The following is a 20,538-nucleotide window of genomic DNA, read 5'->3' on the forward strand; positions in this document are numbered from 1 at the left end:
AGGAGAGGTCCCTGAGCAGACAATGGCTGAATGTCATCAAGGATTCCCTCCTCCTCTTCCTCCTCATCAATATTGGCTGCAGACGCCTGCTCCTTAAGGTGCGTCAAAGTTTGCATGAGCAGACGCATAAGTGGGATGCTCATGCTTAGGATGGCGTCGTCTGCGCTTTCCAGCCGTGTGCATTCCTCAAAACACTGAAGGACTTTACAGAGGTCTTTCAGCTTCGACCACTGCACACCTGTCAACTCCATGTCTGCTCTCAAAGTGCCTGGCCGTGTATCCTCCCACAAATGCATTATGGCCTGCCTCTGCTCGCACAGCCGCTCCACCATGTGCAGGGTGGAGTTCCACCTTGTTGCAATGTCGATAATGAGGCGGTGGTTGGGAAGGTGGAGCAATCGCTGCAGCTTCTGCATACGAACGGAGTGTACAGGCGACCGGCGGATGTGCGCGCACAGTCTTCGCACCTTCTGGAGCAGGGCTGTTAACTCCGGATAATTTTTGAGGAAGCACTGCACCACCAGGTTCAAGGTGTGAGCCAAGCAAGGTATGTGGCTGAGTTTTGAAAGGGCTATGGCTGCCACAAAATTACGGCCGTTATCACTAACTACCTTGCCTGCCTCAAGATGTACACTGCCCAGCCATGACTCAGTTTGTCGCTTCAAGTACTCGGCCAGCACCTCGGCGGTATGTCTGTCGCCCAAACACATCATCTGCAGCACAGCCTGCTGACGCTTTCCACTAGCTGCTCGATAGGGGGACACATCGTGTGCAACAATGGCAGCTGCAGATGGAGTGCTCGTACGACTGCGCTCTGTGGACGAGCTTTCGCTTCTGGAGGAGGAGGAGGAGGAGGAGGAGGGTGGAACGCCTACAGCCAACTGTTTCCTATACCGTGGGCTAGGCAGCACTGTCCCACCACCGCTGTCCCCTGTGGACCCTGCATCCACCACATTAACCCAGTGCGCAGTGATGGACACGTAACGGCCCTGGCCATGCCGACTGGACCATGCATCAGTTGTGAGGTGCACCTTTCCGCTCACTGACTGCTTGAGTGCATGGACAATGCGGTCTTTCACATGATGGTGGAGGGCTGGGATGGCTTTGCGAGAGAAGAAGTGGCGACTGGGTAGGTCATAGCGTGGTACTGCATAGGCCATGAGTTCGCGGAAAGCTGTGCTTTCCACCAACCGAAAGGGCATCATCTCAAACGAGATTAGTTTGGCAATGTGGGCGTTCAAACCCAGTGTACGCGGATCAGAGACTGAGTACTTTCTTGACCTACTCATAGTGTCTGGGAGGGTGAGCTGGACTTGAGAGCTGCATATGGTGGAAGTAGCGGTGGACAGGGCAGACTGAGAGAGGGTTGATGATGGTGATGGAGTTGGTGTTCTTTCTGATGGCCTAGAATCAGTCTTTCGTTGATATAACAGTGGGATTCCCTGACTGCTGTGGCCTTGCAACGACACCTCAACATTTGCTGCTGTGCTAACCGGTGGGCTTACAGTGGGGGAAACAATGTAGCGTTGCTGACTACCTTCGTTGTGATCAGTTGCACATGTGGCACTTGAGGTTTGGTGTTGTGTCCACGCTTGCAAGTGCATGCTGGTTAAATGTCTAAGCATGCAACTGGTATTAAAATTTTTCAGATTTTTCCCTCGGCTAAAGGTCTTTGCGCACTTCTTACAGATAACCTTGGCCTGATCATGAGGATTTTGTTCAAAAAAGTGCCACACTGCACTCTTCCTACTTTGGCAGACATTTTGCGGCCTAGCACGCTGTGATCTTTTGACCCTCTGGACAAGCTGTCCAGCAACTCTTTTGATGTTTGGAACCTGTCTTTGGAGTGCTCCGGGCCTGCCAGATAACAGCTGTTGCGATGTCGATGTCTGCTGTGGATGCTCCTCATCTGAGCTATTGGAAGCAGCACCCTCTTCCCCCAATGGATGCCAATCTGGGTCAACAACTGCGTCATCCATCACCTCCTCTTCTATGTCATGTGCACCTTCCTCTGTGTCACCGTGTATGGTGGTATAGTGTGCGGGAAGGGGCACCTGAGTCTCATCAGGGTCAGAATCTGGCTCTGTACACTGCGAGGACAATGTAGTGCTCTGAGTGAATGTACCAGCAGAATCATCCATCAGCGGCTGTGCATCAGTGCACTCCATGTCAGATTCATCTTGGCCTGGGTAATTCACCATTTGACTTGATAATCCAGGCATGGTATGTGAAAACAGCTCCATGGAGTAATCAGTAGTATGGCCTGCGTCATCCTTCAATCTTGGTTGGGGTGAAGGACACAAGGAAAGGTGTGGTTCATGAACATGAGCCTCCAATGACGACTCAGTGCTTTTACTTTTTACAACTGAAGAAGAGGAGGCGATAGAGCTGGAGGCTGAGTCAGCAATGTAAGACAAAACTTTTTCCTGATGCTCTGGCTTTAAAAGCGGTTTGCCAACTCCTAGAAAACTAAGCGTTCGAGGCCTTATGTAGCCAGACGATGACGCAGGCTCAACACCTCCTGCATTCGGTCCTATTTTGCTCTTGCCACTACCATCAGATCCACCACCAACACCATCATTACCAGCTGCCAACCCCCGCCCAATTCCACGGCCTCTTCCACCAGCCTTCCTCATTTTTGGTAGAAATGTAGACAAAATCCAACAAACTATATAGTATGTAAAACAAGGTACAAGGTGTCTATAGGACAGGGGAGATTTTGAATTTCTGCACACACTTTTGGACACTGGACACTTTTGGATTGTGTGAGGCCCACTGATATCTGAGCGCTATGTGACAGGCTCGATAGCACAGCTGTGACCTAAGTGACTAGAGGATAAGGGAGATTTTGAATCTCTGCACACACTTTTGGACACTGGACACTTTTGGATTGTGTGAGGCCCACTGATATCTGAGCGCTATGTGACAGGCTCGATGGCACAGCTGTGACAAAAGTGACTAGAGGATAAGGGAGATTTTGAATCTCTGCACACACTTTTGGACACTGGACACTTTTGGATTGTGTGAGGCCCAATGAATATCTGAGCGCTATGTGACAGGCTCGATGGCACAGCTGTGACCTAAGTGACTAGAGGATAAGTGAGATTTTGAATCTCTGCACACACTTTTGGACACTGGACACTTTTGGATTGTGTGAGGCCCACTGATATCTGAGCGCTATGTGACAGGCTCGATGGCACAGCTGTGACCTAAGTGACTAGAGGATAAGGGAGATTTTGAATCTCTGCACACACTTTTGGACACTGGACACTTTTGGATTGTGTGAGGCCCACTGATATCTGAGCGCTATGTGACAGGCTCGATGGCACAGCTGTGACCTAAGTGACTAGAGGATAAGTGAGATTTTGAATCTCTCCACACACTTTTGGACACTGGACACTTTTGGATTGTGTGAGGCCCACTGATATCTGAGCGCTATGTGACAGGCTCGATGGCACAGCTGTTTCAAAAGTGACTAGAGGATAAGGGAGATTTTGAATCTCTGGACACACTTTTGGACACTGGACACTTTTGGATTGTGTGAGGCCCAATGAATATCTGAGCGCTATGTGACAGGCTCGATGGCACAGCTGTGACAAAAGTGACTAGAGGATAAGGGAGATTTTGAATTTCTGCACACACTTTTGGACACTGGACACTTTTGGATTGTGTGAGGCCCACTGATATCTGAGCGCTATGTGACATGCTCGATGGCACAGCTGTGACCTAAGTGACTAGAGGATAAGTGAGATTTTGAATCTCTCCACACACTTTTGGACACTGGACACTTTTGGATTGTGTGAGGCCCACTGATATCTGAGCGCTATGTGACAGGCTCGATGGCACAGCTGTGACCTAAGTGACTAGAGGATAAGGGAGATTTTGAATCTCTCCACACACTTTTGGACACTGGACACTTTTGGATTGTGTGAGGCCCAATGAATATCTGAGCGCTATGTGACAGGCTCGATGGCACAGCTGTGACAAAAGTGACTAGAGGATAAGGGAGATTGGATTGCTTTTAAAAAAGCAGTTTGCGGAGCAGTGGGTAAACAGCAATGCCAGCCTGTCAGGAAGCCTTAAAAGGCAGCCCAACAACCAACACCACTGATACACCACAATATAGCCTCCCCTTGCACTGCACACACAGTGACTGGTGTGTTGTGCAGGCCAAATTGCTATCAGCAGCAGAAACAGTTTTTTTTTCTTCTCAGCAGGACAAAAAAAAAAAATTGGGATTGCTTTTAAAAAAGCAGTTTGAGGCCCAATGAATATCTGAGCGCTATGTGACAGGCTCGATGGCACAGCTGTGACCAAAGTGACTAGAGGATAAGGGAGATTGGATTGCTTTTAAAAAAGCAGTTTGCGGAGCAGTGGGTAAACAGCAATGCCAGCCTGTCAGGAAGCCTTAGAAGGCAGCCCAACAACCAACACCACTGATACACCACTATATAGCCTCCCCTTCCACTGCACACACAGTGACTGGTGTGTTGTGCAGGCCAAATCGCTAGCAGCAGAAGCAGTTTTTTTGTCTTCTTCCCTGCCTAACGCTCTCCCTACAGAATCAGCAGCAACCTCTCCCTATACTGAGATCGGCAGAAGTAAGATGGCGGTCGGCGTGCACGCCCTTTCATACCCCCTGTGACGCCCACCAAAGCAAGCCAATCACTTGCATGCCCTTCTGAAAGATGGTGGTGACCCCTGCCTATGTCATCACGTTGCCCACAGTGTCCGTGGATCCTGATTGGCTAAAAAAGAGCGCAAAACAAACTTTTGAAACGCGACTTTGGCGCGTAAGTCGCCGACCTCGTGGCCGACCTCATCCTAGGGTCGGGTTTCGTTTCATGAAACCCGACTTTGCCAAAAGTCGGCGACTTTTGAAATTTTTCGACCCGTTTCGCTCAACTCTAGTGGTCTCATCTACCTGCTGAAACAAAACAATAATTTCTCCAAGACAATTCTCTATTACATTGGTGCCTAGAGTAATCATAGGATGGCATTCTTGTCTGTCAATATCAACTATAATCGAACATTGCGACTGCAATTCTAATCGGCCAACCTTGATGGTCATCTCCTTATATCCCACCTAAGGCAAGGGTTGACCATTGCTGGCAAAGATGTTAAAGTGTTCATCTGGGCTGCGAGTAATGTCTGAATCAGCACAATACCGTTTAAAAAGGATATGGCATCGTTGTCACCTGGGAGCTGGTTTCCAATAAAGCGTTCATCGGGATGCCATCAAGCACTACGGGCAGGACCGGCTGTCCCCCCACATACTTGTCTCGCCAGCTTTGTGGGCCCAGTCGTCTTACACCTGGGGGTTGGCCCTCTGCCCCAGGGGTTGCTTGTATAAATTACAGAATCTTGCGATGTGCCCCACCTTGTTTCAGCTGCGACAGATGGGCCGTCCGTCCTGATCTTAGCTATCATTGTCTTTCCCTCTGGTCGGTGGGATTCTCCTCTGCCATCGTCACGGGGTGTCATCTGGACTGGAGGCCAGCTGGATCTTCTCCTTTGGGGACACTTGCATGGACTGCACGGTGTTGGTTAGTGCAGCCACACTTTTGGTCAGCTCCTGGACCTGGAGACATAGGCCTGTAGAGGAGTCATTATCTAGGGACTGCGCATCGGCCTTCACGGGTGCCAGGGAAAAGGACGTAATCTCCTGGTGGTATGTGATAGCTGGGCGCTGGAGGGTTGCAGTGCCACGTGGGGTTGGTTCTCGCAGCACTCAGATGGCCAAGTCTTTAAATCGTGCGAAGTCCAGCTCAGGGTTTTGCAGGGCCATAATGCGCAGCTGTGTCCGGTGAGCGATAGACAGGAGCCCCTCAGTAAACTGCTCGGTTAGCAATCTGTCCTCATCTCGCACACTGTCAGGGTCTACCTGTTTAATGGCCTGCAGCACCTCTTGCAGGTTTAGGGCATAGTCCCGTACACTGTCCTGTGCCCTTTGCACCAGTAGAATTTCCTTTTTATCTCCGCTGCTGTGCGGGTGTCAAAAATATTCTTCAGCCTGGCCAGGATTTGCCTAACAGTTCTTTTGTCGGTGTCCGGCCAGGACTTCACCTCCCTCTGGGCCACATCGGTTTTCTGGCCAATAATGATACTGACTTTTTGGCTCTCTGACAGGGGGTACACTTCGAATAAACTATGCAGTCTCTCCTTAAAGTCGCACAGGGTGTGCAACTCCCCTGAGTACTGAGGTAGCCAGACCACCCCTGGGATATATGGCATGGATAAAGGCATTACGGTGGCTGCGGCCACGCCTGCCGCTGGATCCTCTCCTAGATTGGGCATCTCCTTCCCTCCTAGTGAACATCAGCGAGGCTCTGGGTATTGTTACCGTAGTAAGCGGCTGCTCCGCAGGCAGGATGGATTGAACTCCCAGGGGTTTCCAAGTCGGGGCCTCCTGCTTTCTGCAGGCCGTGTGGAGCAGTAATTGCGGCTATTATACAGTTCAATAAAGTGTATGGCACACAGTACCAGGTAATGCTATGAAATCCTGTTCGTGACACCAAAATGAGTTTGCAGTGCCCGCTAGGGCTGGGGAACTCGGTACCGGGCCGGTCAGTTCTTCAGGGGATATGACACAGCAGCAGTGACCCAGTCCGTGACCCTGGGCGTGCAATGTAAATTAAAGATTGGGGTAGTAGTTTATGGGGAAATATTTTTGTGATGCCACCCGTGGTGTTCACAATGAAGATGATAGCTGATGCTGCAAAAGAGACCACTGGGGCTGTTGGTGATGCAGCAGAGTTGTTACAGCTCTCCACGGACAGAGCTAGGCCCTAGGGCAATTATAGGTGTTAGAAATGGTGATGGTGGTTGTGGTGCAAGGCAAGTTATGCAGTAAGTAAATCTGAGGACACAGCGGGGTGCAGTTTCCACACTTTTACCACAGTTCTCCAGTTACATTTTCCAGCCGGGGTGCTGTGTCCTCCGGGTTTGGTGGTCCAGCCAGCTCTCAAGTAATTTTGGGAACACCGTGTCAGAACCCCCTTCAGATGTTCCTTCCCTGGCCATCTCACTGTGCTGGCTCCCTCCTCTCGTTGCCCTGTGCCTTCACACAGTGTCCCGAACCAGAAGCCCCAGATTCTGTCGTGTGACGTATTCTAGACCCTCTTGATCCTATGGCTGCCTTTTTCAGCGATTGTGTGTGAATGTGGCTGCAGTACATACAGATACTGCAGCCTCCGGTTAGCTAGCTGAGCCCTCAGTTTCTCCACTAGTCTAGGGCCGGTCCCCTACTGCGACCTGGTCCCTCCACCCGACTACAGTCGGCGTGGATTCGTATGCCACCAGTGGATTCCTCACTTCCCGTGCCCACTCTTTCTTTCTCTCCTTTTTTCTCTCATGCTGCGCTAATCTAGGGACGTGCTCCACTCTCCTTCAGTCCCCAGCACCAACTGTCTACCAACTGTCTACCTCCCTCTAACTGACTCCTGTTTCCATGACAACTCCCTCTGACTCCACCCACACCCTCTACCTAGCTCCTCCCAGGCCCTGAGAGGTGCAGCGTTGGATGTAAGTGTGTGGGTTTTTGGTAGTGCCCCCTCTTTACCTGAGAGCGAAGTACCACACCTCTAGCTGATGTGCAGTACTACTGTGGTGACTAAATCCTCAGGGGTGCCACACTAGCAATAGGGAAGACTCTCGGGCATGCGCAGTGCCGCTCTTCTTGTACATAGCGAGGCTGGAGTGGGCAGTCAGTCAGTGGACAGCTCCGCTCTGCAACACCACAACTCAGGTAACTGGCGCTCTGCTCATGCCATAGCCCCCTCAGGCATCGTCCTCCCCTCAACCAATGTCATCTGGCGCTTGATTGCAGATCACAGGCTGCAGTGATCCATCCACACACAGCATCAATCCCAGAAAGGTTGCAAGGATCATTCTGCGCTAACAACATGGGCCGTGTGGATGGGGCTTTGCGTGTGGAGTGAGTGTGGCTATGTAGGGAAGGTGACCTGACGGACGGACGTGTCAGAATAGAGAAAGATAGGTTTGCACAGTTTAGACAGGTGTCGGTTACTACAGTGGGGAAACAGCTAGGAAAGTGTAGTGGACGTGCAGTACCTTGGGTTGACCATTAGATGGCAGGGAGGAGTGTGAGCAAAGTACTTGACATCAGCTTAGGGCTTTAGAAACCGTTGGTCATGGGGGGCGGAGTTACAGTGACAGGGGACCGGGAGTGCTATAAATACTGAGGGAGGGTTCCAGAAATTTCCAGTGCCCAGGGGGAGCTCCAGTGACAGGAGGACTACGACAGTTCGTGCGCTGTGAGGAAAACCGTACCAGGGGGACTGAGGAGAGAGAACGTCAGGGGGGTGGTCCTGACAGGAAGAACCGCGGAAGAGACGAGACACCGAGTTGGACACGACGACTGATCAGTGGAAGTGCTGTTGGTTTATGGGCCTAAGGCGGCCACAGTAACGGACCTGTCAGGAGCGTCGACGAGTGCAGAGGGGACGGTGTATGCATACATGTCCCCAGTATAGAGTACGGTGTGTAAGAAGCGGCCCTGGAAACGGAGGGCCGTGAGGTAAAGAAAGTGCCGTGTGCTCTGAGGCCATCAGACGGACGGCGAGTGAAATAAACTTGGACCTGTTGCACCCAGAATCTGCCTCCATCTTGTCTCTGTTTTATCTCTGCGTGGTATGATGAGGGACCACCCCCCCAGTCCGGCCACCACCTCTACAGCTATGCGGAGTGGGCAGGGCTATGTGGAGTGGGTGTGGATTGATACATACACACACACATACATACACTCAGCTTTATATATATATAGATAACCAAACATAATATGACACAGAATGAGTATAAATGAGCACCAAAGGAGGGCGGGGGTCCAACCTGGGAAATCTCCAAAATGCTAAGGGCTATGTAGGCAAATGTCTTAGTGGATCAATATGTAGTGATCAGTAAGTGACATATTGGAAAGAGCCAAGATGTAAACAAAAATACAAAAAAACAGGTGTTACAAAATAAATCTCCAAAATAGTACAAATTGGATACACCAATATTTGTAATGACTGAGTGTCAAAATGTGCATATACAACTGAAATAATTATTTGACCACTAAGGCTGCTAAGAGCTCTATATGTCACCTGCTTGTGGGTTACCCATAGCACTGCTGTGACAGTAGATATATGCTCTAAAATGTTTACAAATTGACATATAATACCTGTAGCAATGTGCGCGTAGATGTCCCAGGCGTTCCTTTGCCCTGAAGCGCATTTCACTCTGCTTCTTCGGGAGGATTGCAACAGTGTTGCACTAGCTGTGAGAGCTGCAGCTGCTAATTTGTTTGTAAGGAGACAAAGTTCAGTTCTACTGTTGTGTTATGGTTCAGTAGGATTGATCTTACTGACAGTTTCCCTTTAAAAGGAAAAATATACCAGTGATTGAATGTTTTAATGATTCTGAAAACCTGTTTGCCTGAAATTAAAAGTAAACTAAATTAGATGTATATTTAAAAACTTAGCAACTTAGCATAAACTATTTGGTTATGTTATGCTACATGTTTTCTCTCAATCAGATTGAAACTTCACCTCTGCTATTTTATGAAGATACCAGTCAAGGAAAAGCTTCAGAAGGTGATAACTCAAACCAAAGAAAATCACTCTCATCCAGTGTTACAGAGGTGATATATTTTTGTATTGTACCCAAATATGTTATTTTCTTAGATTATTTGCTAAAAGCATTTTCAAAATAGTATCAAGCAGTAGTGGAAATTTAAAGCTTAATGCAGTTTTTCCAAACACCAGTCCACACTGCGATCATCAGTATGTTCTCTGGATTTCCTTCGTATTGCACAGATGACGAAAGTATCATCAAGGCATCAGGAATTCTCTCACCTGTGCAATACTATGAAAATCCTGAAAACATGACATGTGATGGGCTGTGAGTACTGGAGTTTGGGAAACACTGGCCTAATGTAGCAAAAGCTGAACAGAAACTACAAAAATACAAGATAAATGCTATGCATATAGTGTGTATAAAAAGTTTAAACACCCCAGTTAAAAAGTCAGTTTCTTGTGATGTAAAAATCGTACCAAGAAGAATTATTTCAGAACTTTTTCCACCAATAATCTGTACAAATAAAGTGAAATAATATTGAGGAGAAAATAAAAATAACAAAAGTAAAATAATTTTGTTGCATAAGTGTGAACGCACTCTTATAATTGGTGATGTATAGTAGTTGTGCTTAGAATTAGCCATTCACATTTACACTCATGTTAAATAGTAGTCAGTGCACAGCCATCATCATTTACAGTGATTTTGATTAACGCCATATAAAGTTTAGCTGTTCTTGTAGGATTTTCCAGACTTTTTTTGGTTGCACTTTACATTAAAGACATGGTCCGTAACCAGCTTACAACACAGCAAAGGGATTTCATTATTGAAAGTTATCAGTCAGGAGAAGAGTGCAAAAAATGCTGAAATGTAATTAGACACCAGCTTTAATTTTGCACAATAGTGACATTACCTAGAACTGGATGTCCCTCAAAAATTTAGTAAAATACAAGAAGAAAATTGATTCTTGAGGTTGTCAAGAGACCAACAGCAACATTACAAGAGCTGCATTAATTTCTGGTAAGTACTAGTTGTGTATTGTATGTGACAACAATCTCTTGTATTCCCCATATTTGGCTTTTGGGGTAGGGTGGTAAGACAGAAATTTTTCTTGCAAAGAAAAACATCCAAGCCCAGCTATGTTTTGTCAAAATGGACACTAAGTCTGTGGAATGCATGTGGGAAAACATGTTATATTCTGATGAGACCAAGGGTGAACGCTTTGGCCATAATTCCAACACTGCATTACCAAAAACAACATACCCACAGTGAAGCATTGTGGAGGCAGCATTATGCTTTGGGACTATTTTTTGGAAACTGCAACTAGTCCTTATTAAAGGTATGAACCGTTCCAAATATCAGTCAATTATGCAACAAAACCTTCATGCCTGAGCTAAAAATCCGACAGTGAAGAGAAATCTCACCTTTCAACACGACAACGAATGTAATCATACCTCAAAATCATCCAAAAAAAGGTTCTGCCAGAAGAAAATCTAGAATTTGGAAATGGCCTAGTCAGAGCCCAGAGCTGCATACAATTGAAAATCAGTGATTGATTTGGTGACCTGAAGAGGGCGCTGTACACAGATTTCTTCACAATCTGACAGGCTTGGAGCTACTGCAAGAAAGAGTGGGCAAAGACTGCCAATTCTAGATGTGCCAAACTGATAGACTACTACCAAAAAAGACTGAATGCTGTCATAAATTCAAAGGGTACTTCCACAAAGTATTCAATTAAGGGTGTGCATATTTATACAGCCATATTAATTTAGTTCTTTATTTTTCCTTTTCCACTCAAAAAGACTTCACTTTGTTTCTGAATGTATTTGTACAGATTATGGGTGACATTAAAGGTGGAAAAAGTTCTGAAATTATTCTCCCTGCTATGATAAGGCATTAGCTTTTCTCTTTTGTAAAAACGGACCAACTGTCACTTGTTTTAGCTCTGTGCAGAGGATGCAAATGTGACTGAGCAATGCCGACTGCGGACCCGCAGACGCCAGCGCCTATCTCAGCTGGATGTTCTGAAAGAAGCGCTGTTGTCAACGGCCTCCTCCCCGACGATCACGATCGCACCCTCTGCAATGGCGATCATTATGCCCCTGCTGGATTTCATGGGTTCTGTAGTGCTGGGGCGATGGCATGCTGGGTGACGGTGTGGGTGTCCACAGAGGGGGCTCTGAGTGCCGCCTCTGGCAGGTGTGCCATGGGTTCACCACCGCTGCATTAGACCGACAGTCTGTTTCGTGTCACCAACAGTCAGACCTCTTCCAAATCTTTGTTATGTCCACATGTGTTCTGTGTTTTTCATGGATGGAACAATCACCTATTGTATTAAAATGATCTGCAAATAATAACTGAGATATGTCCATTTCTGTTCTGATTTGCAGATCAAACTCCCTCATTCAAATGACTTGGTCAATGGGGAAAAACGGATAACGTTTGTATGCCTCCATGTGTTATCCAAGTAGCTGAGCAGCTGATAGGTGAAGCTTTAAAATCCTCTATATTTATTCATTTTTTTTCATACGAGAAAAACAGATGACACACAAATTGTGAAAACTAATGCATGGACCAAAAATGGATCCAGTATTCTGAAAAATGGTCTGTTTTTTCACGAGTGAGATAAAAGCAGATGTCTAGTAAAGCCTTACTTAAAAGACAGCTAATCCAAAGAAAAAAATAAGGAGGCAAACTCCATCATAAGAGAAAATTAAGCTGTCAAGAAAACTAAAGCCAAGAGAACTGAGCAAAATATAAGATATAGTGGAGTGATGAGATGATAGAAAGAGAAAAAGGAAAGCACAATATTTTCTCAAAGCAAACCACACATAGAGTCAACTAGAAGCAAGCTCTCTGATCACAACACACAGGAAATAGGGAAAAATAGAAAAGCAGTTAGACAGTATATATAAGGAAGGATAGGGAACTTTTCATACAAGTATATTAGAATAAAGCTTATATTATGGCACTAAATAGTTAGCGATTTAGAATTAAATTTAGTTTGACTTTGGACCATCCCTTTAAGGCTAGCCATTAGATTCTCATTATGCCTGATCTCCCTCATTTTTGCAGAAAAATCTCAACAATAAAGAAATATTTTTATTTACAGACCTAAGTGATCTTAATAATAATAATGTCCAAGACAGTTTTTTTTTTTTCTCCTAGGCTATGTTCACATGTTGCGTCTTTTTGCAGCGTTTTTTTATACTGTACATATTTAGTAAAGTTAGCTTTACTCCCGCATTGCTTTCTATTGTGAAAAAAAAAAAGCTGCAAAAACACTGAAATTATTGATATACTGCAGATTTAAAAAAAAAAAAAAAAAACAGTTTTCCAATTTAGTCATAAAAATACAAGAGTGCGCATGATATTTATGAAACCTTATAGCTTTTCTGGTACAGTAAAGCAGCTTTTAATTTGCATACAAAAAAATGAAGCAAAAAAGCTGCAAAAACGCAACATCTAAATATAGCCTTAATCCCTTCTCGACCTTTGACGTATCCAGAATGTCATGGTTGGTAAGTGGTTCCCGAACTATGACGTACTGGGTATGTCATGGCGATTTGCGAGCACAGGAGCTGTGCGTGCGCAATTGCCACCGGGTACTCAACTGATATCATCGCTGACACCTGGCTCTCACTGCCAGGAGTGGTGCCCGCACCACTTTTGGCAGTTTAGCCCCCTAGCAGTAGTTTTGGGCACCTCTGAAGAAAAAGGACATAGCTGAAAAGAGGCCAGATGGAGTCCAAAGTAACTCTGCTGCCTCATCATAGTAAGTGGATCCCTCGGTGGTTTCATCTGAATCATGTTGCTCTGAGATTTATATGAAAACCCCAAAGAAAATGCTCAGCGCAGTGGGCAGGATAAATATGATCCCAAATGTTATGTAAAATGTTCCCAACAATAGCTTCAATGTGCAAATTGTGGAGAGATCTTGTAAGAGCTTGGGAGGGTTATATATATCAGTTATTTACAATTAGGGATAATCCAACAAGAATCCTCGCTAACAAGTCCTAAAATTTAACATTTATTATTAATTAAAATAGCGGGGTAATATGAAACACAGCTATAGTCCCATCCCCTGATAATGCCGCACCTGCGGGGAAACATGTTTTAGGGGACATGCACTTCAGTAAAAACTGTTCTATCTGCCTTATATATATTTATGATCACCTTTACACTATATTAGAATCGTTTAAGCAATTATAGGGGCAGAATGTGTCATTTTTTGTATTTCCCCACAACTTTAAAATCAGTCCACAGAAAAGATAATCTCCACTCAGGTCTGTCATCTGTTAATACAGGAGCTTCCATGTTACTGGTAGTACAAAGGCTCTGGAAAAGCTAAATGGCTCCTTGCTCCCAAAAGAAATTCAGCAGATTGTATACTCCTAAATCCAATTTCCCTTTTCTCTTCTGAGTCCCACAATGTACCTAATCCACATATAGAGTCCACATGTTTGGCATTTCTGTAGTGATGAGAGCCTGACTAATTTACAGGTGCGTGATTCCAGAAGCTTGAGCTAGGCATGATGTACTGGGGACTACAACGTACTGGTCACTACAATGTATGGCCACTGCAATGGCAGTTTGCAATTTTCACTCAGCAAAATCCACTGTTGATCCTGTCAGCGCCGGCGGACTGCCACGGCTGAGCAGGGTTACTCACCCAGACTACGGGAGGGCCCAGGGTCCGAAACTGCAGGGAAAGTTCTGAGTATGGGACCTGCGACACTAGAGGTAGTATAGAGTACCAGGACCTATGATCATGTGACCACAGGGGGCGTGGCTTAGCATCTTGCTGCAGTAGATGACTGTAGGATTCTATTACAGGAATCCTGGAGTGAAGATTAGGGGAACTCAGGTCAGACAAGCGGGGGGGGTCATACACAGAGAGGGCAGAATGGTAACAGAGGAGCAAGCAACGCGGTACAAGGGAGGCAGTCAGAGAGTAATCAGGTCCAAGGCAAACGAGTCATAGACAGGAATAGCAGAGCAGTACAAAAGGAACAGGCAGAACTCGTAACAGGGACAGAACCGGGTCAAAACCAAACAAGCATAAAGTATCACAGTCACAAAGCACACCAGGATCACAAACACTGGGCCAAGGATCTGAGTATAAGCGACGAGGAATGAGTCCACAATGAGGCTATAAAAAGCCTCCCAGAATCTCAGAGAGAGGCCGTCCAGATTAACCTCTGAACTACCTAATCCCATGAACTAAGCAGATCATGACAGCGGTATTGTGCAGCCACATATGGGGTGTTTCTACATTTAGCAGAAATTGTTGGACAAATTTTGGTGCCATTTTTGCTCATTATCTCATGTGAAAATGTAAACTCTTGGGTTAAAAACAAATTTTAGTAGTAAAAATGTAATTATTTTTTTCTTCACTGCCCAATGGTATAAAATTCTGTGACACTCCTTTGGTGTCAATATGATCACTCACCCCTAGATGAATTCATTGAGAGGCGTATGGTAGTTTGTAAAATGGGGTCACTTAGGCTGCGCACTTTTGACGGTGCGCCGTGCGCGCCAAAATCCGAAAAGTTTGATTTTGGCGCGCACGGCGCACCGTCAAAAGTGCGCAGCGCAGGTCAAAGCGCAACTAGCGCACGGCCTGCGCACGATCTGCGCACCCTATGCTAAAGATAGGGAGCGCCGATCGCAGGCGCCGCTGTGCGCTAGGAGGCGGCGCTACAAGCAAGGGGTGGGCACGCCGGGCAGAGAGCCGGCTCGGGGGCGGAGCTACCCCCGGCCGTGCGTGCGCTTAAAAAGCGCTAATGTGAAACCAGCCTTATGGGGGGTTCTGCTGTTCTGGCACCTCAGGGGCTCTGCCAGTGGGTCATGGCACCTGCAAACCATAACAGTAAAATCTGGCGCTCCTTGCCTTCTGAGCTCTGCACTGTGCCTGAAAAATATTTCCTGATTACATGTAGGGTATTGGCGTGCTCAGGAGAAATTTTTACAACAAATTGAGGTCAGCTAAGCAGGTGAATACTATTGCAAGCCACTGTATGCCACCAGGAGGCAGCTTTATATCTAACATCACTATATGAGTAGCCTTTCAGGTAGGGATACAGTAAGTTTACCCTTCTATATAGCAAAGCACTGGCACTTTTAATATCAATACCATTGGCTCCATCTTGTAAGGGGATCAATACTATATTTCTTTAGCTCTGCAGATATTTTGGAGGTTTATAGCCAGTCATTTTATTTAGTGCTCTATTTTATGTAATTACTTAATACAAATATGTTTTTCTATCATCACTCCTGGACTCTCTTTATGCCTTGGGATTGGTATTTATTATTCTCAAGTGTTTTGGTTGAATAAATATATAACAAAGTGGAGAGCATTATATTTTCTCTGAGATTATTGTGATTGACTTAAAAAATAAGGCACAATATGAAAATAATGCCTTTTTCATGCAGGTTGAAGAAACATTATCTCACGCACCAACGAGGAGAGAGAGTACAACTGCTCAGAGCAGTGAGGAATAACAGGAGAGTTTATACTACGGAAGATGACTCCAGTCTTTGATGATGTTCTTGTTCTCTCTGCTCCAGCTCTTCTGTTCCTGTATAAGCTCCAGTTATTAAATGAGCACCAGGCTTGTACAGATGGAACCTGCACTTTATACCAAAGGCTACAAGGTACACACACTGCCAATAGGAGATGAAGTGATCACTTGTAGTCATTAGAGAAACACTAAATCTACATTTCTACAGCACAATGTGACCTATGATCCTGCCTACAAAAATATCATATTGATTTTATTATTGACATTTTTATATTACATTTTTTCTTTTCCCTATACAAATTGTTACATAATCCACACAATGTGTCAATTAAAAGCTGCACTTTAATATCTATTCACAAATCAGCCATTAGGGTACCTACTCACGGAAGAAATTTGCTGTGGATTTTCTGCAGTGTATCCGCAGTGGATTTTGTCATGGACATTCCACCTATTTCACCTTAAGCGTTCTAAGAGGAGATTCTGCCATGAAAAACCTCAGACAGAATTGACATGCTGTTGATTTCAAAATGATACCGCATATTTCTTCAACGTGTAGATGAGATTTTCATAAGGACATCTCTCAGGATTCTACCTCATACTTTAGACTAATAAAAGTTAAACAGCAGATATAAGCTCTAGTTGCTCCCCAAATTTAACAAATAGCTTTGTTAATTTTCTTAAAGGGAGTTTGTCAGCCCCAAAACTCAAATTCAACCACTTGCACATTCAATATAGGTGACTTAGCCCCTATAAAAATCATACTTGGAATGTAGATTTAACATTTTTCTTAGATATGTAAATTAGGTGGCTTCAGTAATTCTCATGGCCAAGGGCTCAGTCCACCATTGTGCTCCCCCCAATTACAATGCTTCACACATCCCATTATGCTGAGTGACAGTGTTTGCTTTGGATTGATGCCTGATCTGAATCTGCATTCCTGCATGTTCTGACACTGCCAGTGGCAAAAGTACAGACAGTGTCGTGTGTGCATGTTCTCATCTCCCTCTCCTATTAGCATCGGCCGTTTGCTGCTATGTAAACCTGTGTGCAGCAAGCAGCCGTTACACACAGGAAAGTGATGGGAACTTGGCTGCATGCACTGACATTTTAGGCAAAAAAGTGATGAGGCACCAAATCTAAAGCTTTTCCCCAGTGTGCACTTACCCTTATTTCAGTAACACAACCTCTTTGTCAAATTTCTTCAGGGTGGTAAAAATACAAAGACACATAGTGATTTTTCAAAAAGAGTAGAGGAAAAACAGCACTCACCCCAATTGACAGCATATCTGTCCATTTTTATTTTCAGTTCATTTAGGACAGTGGCATAAAGTACAATGGTGCTAGCAGCGTGAAGACAGGTGCAGGGATTTCATGAGAGAGACATGACGGACAACGAACGTTTCGCTCTTAACTTGTGCTTCTACAGGTCCATATTCATTCATGTTCATGGACCAGTAGAAGTGCAAGTTAAGCACGAAACGTTCATTGTCCGTCATGTCTCTCTCATGAAATCCCTGCACCTGTCTTCCCGCTACTAGCACCATTGTACTTTATGCCGCTGTCCTAAATGAACTGAAAATAAAAATGGACTGATATGCTGTCAAATGGGGTGAGTGCTGTTTTTCTAATACTCTTTTTGAAAAAATGCACTGACATTCTGTCTGCTTTTGGACCCTGCAGTGTCAGTTCATGCAGGCTGGAGATTGAGATCAGGCAGCACTCCAAATCAAGCGCTGTTGACCATCATAAGTGGAGGGGTAGAGGATTGGAATTTAGGGGTCGGAATGGTGCACTGTGCTCTTGATTAAGCCATGAGTACACCAAAGCTGTGACATTTACATATCTAATAAAGCAGTTTATAAGAAACACAACAATTAAAATGTGCAAGATCAGTGTCATTTTATAAGGGCCAAATATCCTATATAAATGCATAAATGGTAGAATTTGAGTTTTGGGGGTGATGGATTCCCTTTAAGGAATTTACTAAGAGAGTATGTTGCTATACCTCCCACCACACATCAGTACTGTTGCCATCTGTAGATCCATGTCTTAATGTTAATTCTGTGTGGGCTCAAAGGAATTGTAATAAGATGAATACATGCAATTCAATTCTTTATGTGATGGATTTTTGTGACTTCTTGGAAATACAAAGTTGTTCTTTGTAATTAATAAGCAAAAATGACGGTGAAATATGTAATGACTTGCAGTCGTTAATAAAAAGCTTTTAATGGAAAGATTTTATTACCTTTTGTACACTATGGTATTTATGTTGTTGTTTCTGTTTATTTCGTAGCATGACAATTGGGTACTCGTGATACCTATGAGCTTCCCCGCTCCCCACCAGGGCCACCCCGCCAATTTACCCACCGACTACCAATCGCCGGCGCAAATTAACAAGCTGACTCTCTTTTGGATAAATAGGCCACAGCAGCCTTTTATTGATAACTAGCTGAAGAGCCCGGCGCTGCCCGGGCATAGTAACTAACTGTGGTTAGTTATAACAAATTATAATTATCCTCCATCCCATAGTCCCGTGCCCATATACCTATCATACATATCCACCATCCCCTAGGCCCATGCCCATATACCCATCATACATATCCTCCATCCCATAGTCGAGTGCCCATATACCCATCACACATCCTCCATCCCATAGTCCCATGCCCATATACCCATCATACATATTCTCCATCCCATAGTCCCATGCCCATATACCCATCATACATATTCGCCATCCCATAGTCCATTGCCTATATACCCATCACACATCCTTCATCTCATAGTCCCATGCCCATATACCCATCATACATATCCTCCATCCCATAGTCCTGTGTCCATATACCCATCATACATATCCGCCATCCCATAGTCCCGTGCCCATATACCCATCATACATATCCACCATCCCATAGGCCCGTGCCCATATGCCCATCATACATATCCTCCATCCTATAGTTGAGTGCCCATATACCCATCATACATCCTCCATCCCATAGTAGAGTGCCCATATACCCATCATACATATCCGCCATCCCATAGTCCCGTGCCCATATACCCGTCATACATATCCTCCATCTCATATTCCAGTGCCCATATACCCATCACACATCCTCCATTCCATAGTCAACCATTATGACATCATAATGAGCGGCAGGGCTTGCAACCTATGATGACATTAGCGTCGCCATGGTAGCCATTATGACATCATAATGAGGGGCGGGGCTTGACGCGCACACACTGTTTCCCCAGTATGTAGATAGGGGCATTATGACATAATGAGGAGCGGGGCTTGACGCGCACACACTTTTTCCCCAGTATGTAGACAGGGGCAAAATTGTTTGGTGAATTGGAACGCGCGGAGTTAAAATTTCACCTCACAACATAGCCTAGGACGCTCTTGGGGTCCAGACGTGTGACTGTGCCAAATTTTGTGGCTGTAGCTGCGACGGTGCGGATGCCTATCCCGGACATACACACACATACATACACACATACATACATACATACACACACTTTAGCTTTATATATTAGATTAACATAACAAATTAAACACTTTTAAACATTTATCAAGGAAGGGACTGTCCTCGAAGCCCCACAATTATAACATCCTCATGTTAAGACCCAAATCTGGTCCAATACCGAGTCCTGTCTCCAGCTGTTAAGCTCCAGCTCGAAGACATGAAACGAGACTGGATTGGCCAGTATCCGCCACAAACCCACTGGTTCCAATTTAACAACTCTCCTTATGACCAACATGTTCCCGTCCACTTAATCCACCTGAGGGGGAGTCCTGGATCTATTGCGATCCCCCCCTCCGAGCCGCCATTTACTGGTATCACCAACTTTGAGGACCCCCCCCACGCCAAGCTGCCGCGACAAATTGACAAAGATACAAAAATGTAGACACACCCCCACTTATACACTGAAAGGAAAACCTCATACTCTCCTTAAGCTGTATCGCCTGCTCTCTATAAAACCTCTTCGTCATTAATGACAAGGGACGGGTGGGTGGAAGCTTTTCCTGCTGTAGTAGGGGCACCTAAAATGGTTGCCCCTTGTAATAAACTCCCCTTATTTATAGTACCCTGCTCCGACTCCACCTATCCCCCCCACCTACACCACTCGGCTTTGACCCCCGCCCTATAGTCCTTCAAATCCATTAACCCCATCCGTGCCACGCCTAATCCCCGTACAGCTCCCTATTGTTCCCCTCAACCCTGTCATGCTAGCCTCCCTTTTAGAGGACTGCGGACCAGTCCGGCATTACTTGACAATTGGGTATTCGTGATACCTATGAGCTTCCCCGCTACCCACCAGGGCCACCCAACCAATTTACCCACCGATTACCAATCCCCGGCGCAAATTAACAAGCTGACTCTTTTGGATAAGTAGGCCACAGCAGCCTTTTATTGAAGAATGACAAAACAAATTAAACACTTTT

At 45.4% G+C, this 20,538-nt stretch overlaps 1 protein-coding gene across 1 annotated transcript in view; it reads left to right on the forward strand.

Moving 5' to 3' along the window:
• The window catches only part of NHERF4 (NHERF family PDZ scaffold protein 4), a 205,440-nt gene extending 188,068 nt beyond the window's left edge, over positions 1 to 17,372 (forward strand). Inside the window, exons 9-10 of the mRNA XM_073566463.1 lie at positions 9,536 to 9,640; positions 16,009 to 17,372. Of these exons, the coding sequence (XP_073422564.1) occupies positions 9,536 to 9,640; positions 16,009 to 16,077 (174 nt within the window). The 3' untranslated portion in view covers positions 16,078 to 17,372. The remainder of the gene's footprint in view (positions 1 to 9,535; positions 9,641 to 16,008) is intronic.
• The last annotated feature ends 3,166 nt before the right edge of the window (positions 17,373 to 20,538 follow it).

The sequence above is a fragment of the Dendrobates tinctorius genome, unplaced genomic scaffold (genome assembly GCF_039654945.1).
Source record: "Dendrobates tinctorius isolate UK_male_01 unplaced genomic scaffold, ASM3965494v1 ptg000018l, whole genome shotgun sequence".
In the NCBI taxonomy this organism is placed as follows: Eukaryota; Metazoa; Chordata; class Amphibia; order Anura; family Dendrobatidae; genus Dendrobates; species Dendrobates tinctorius.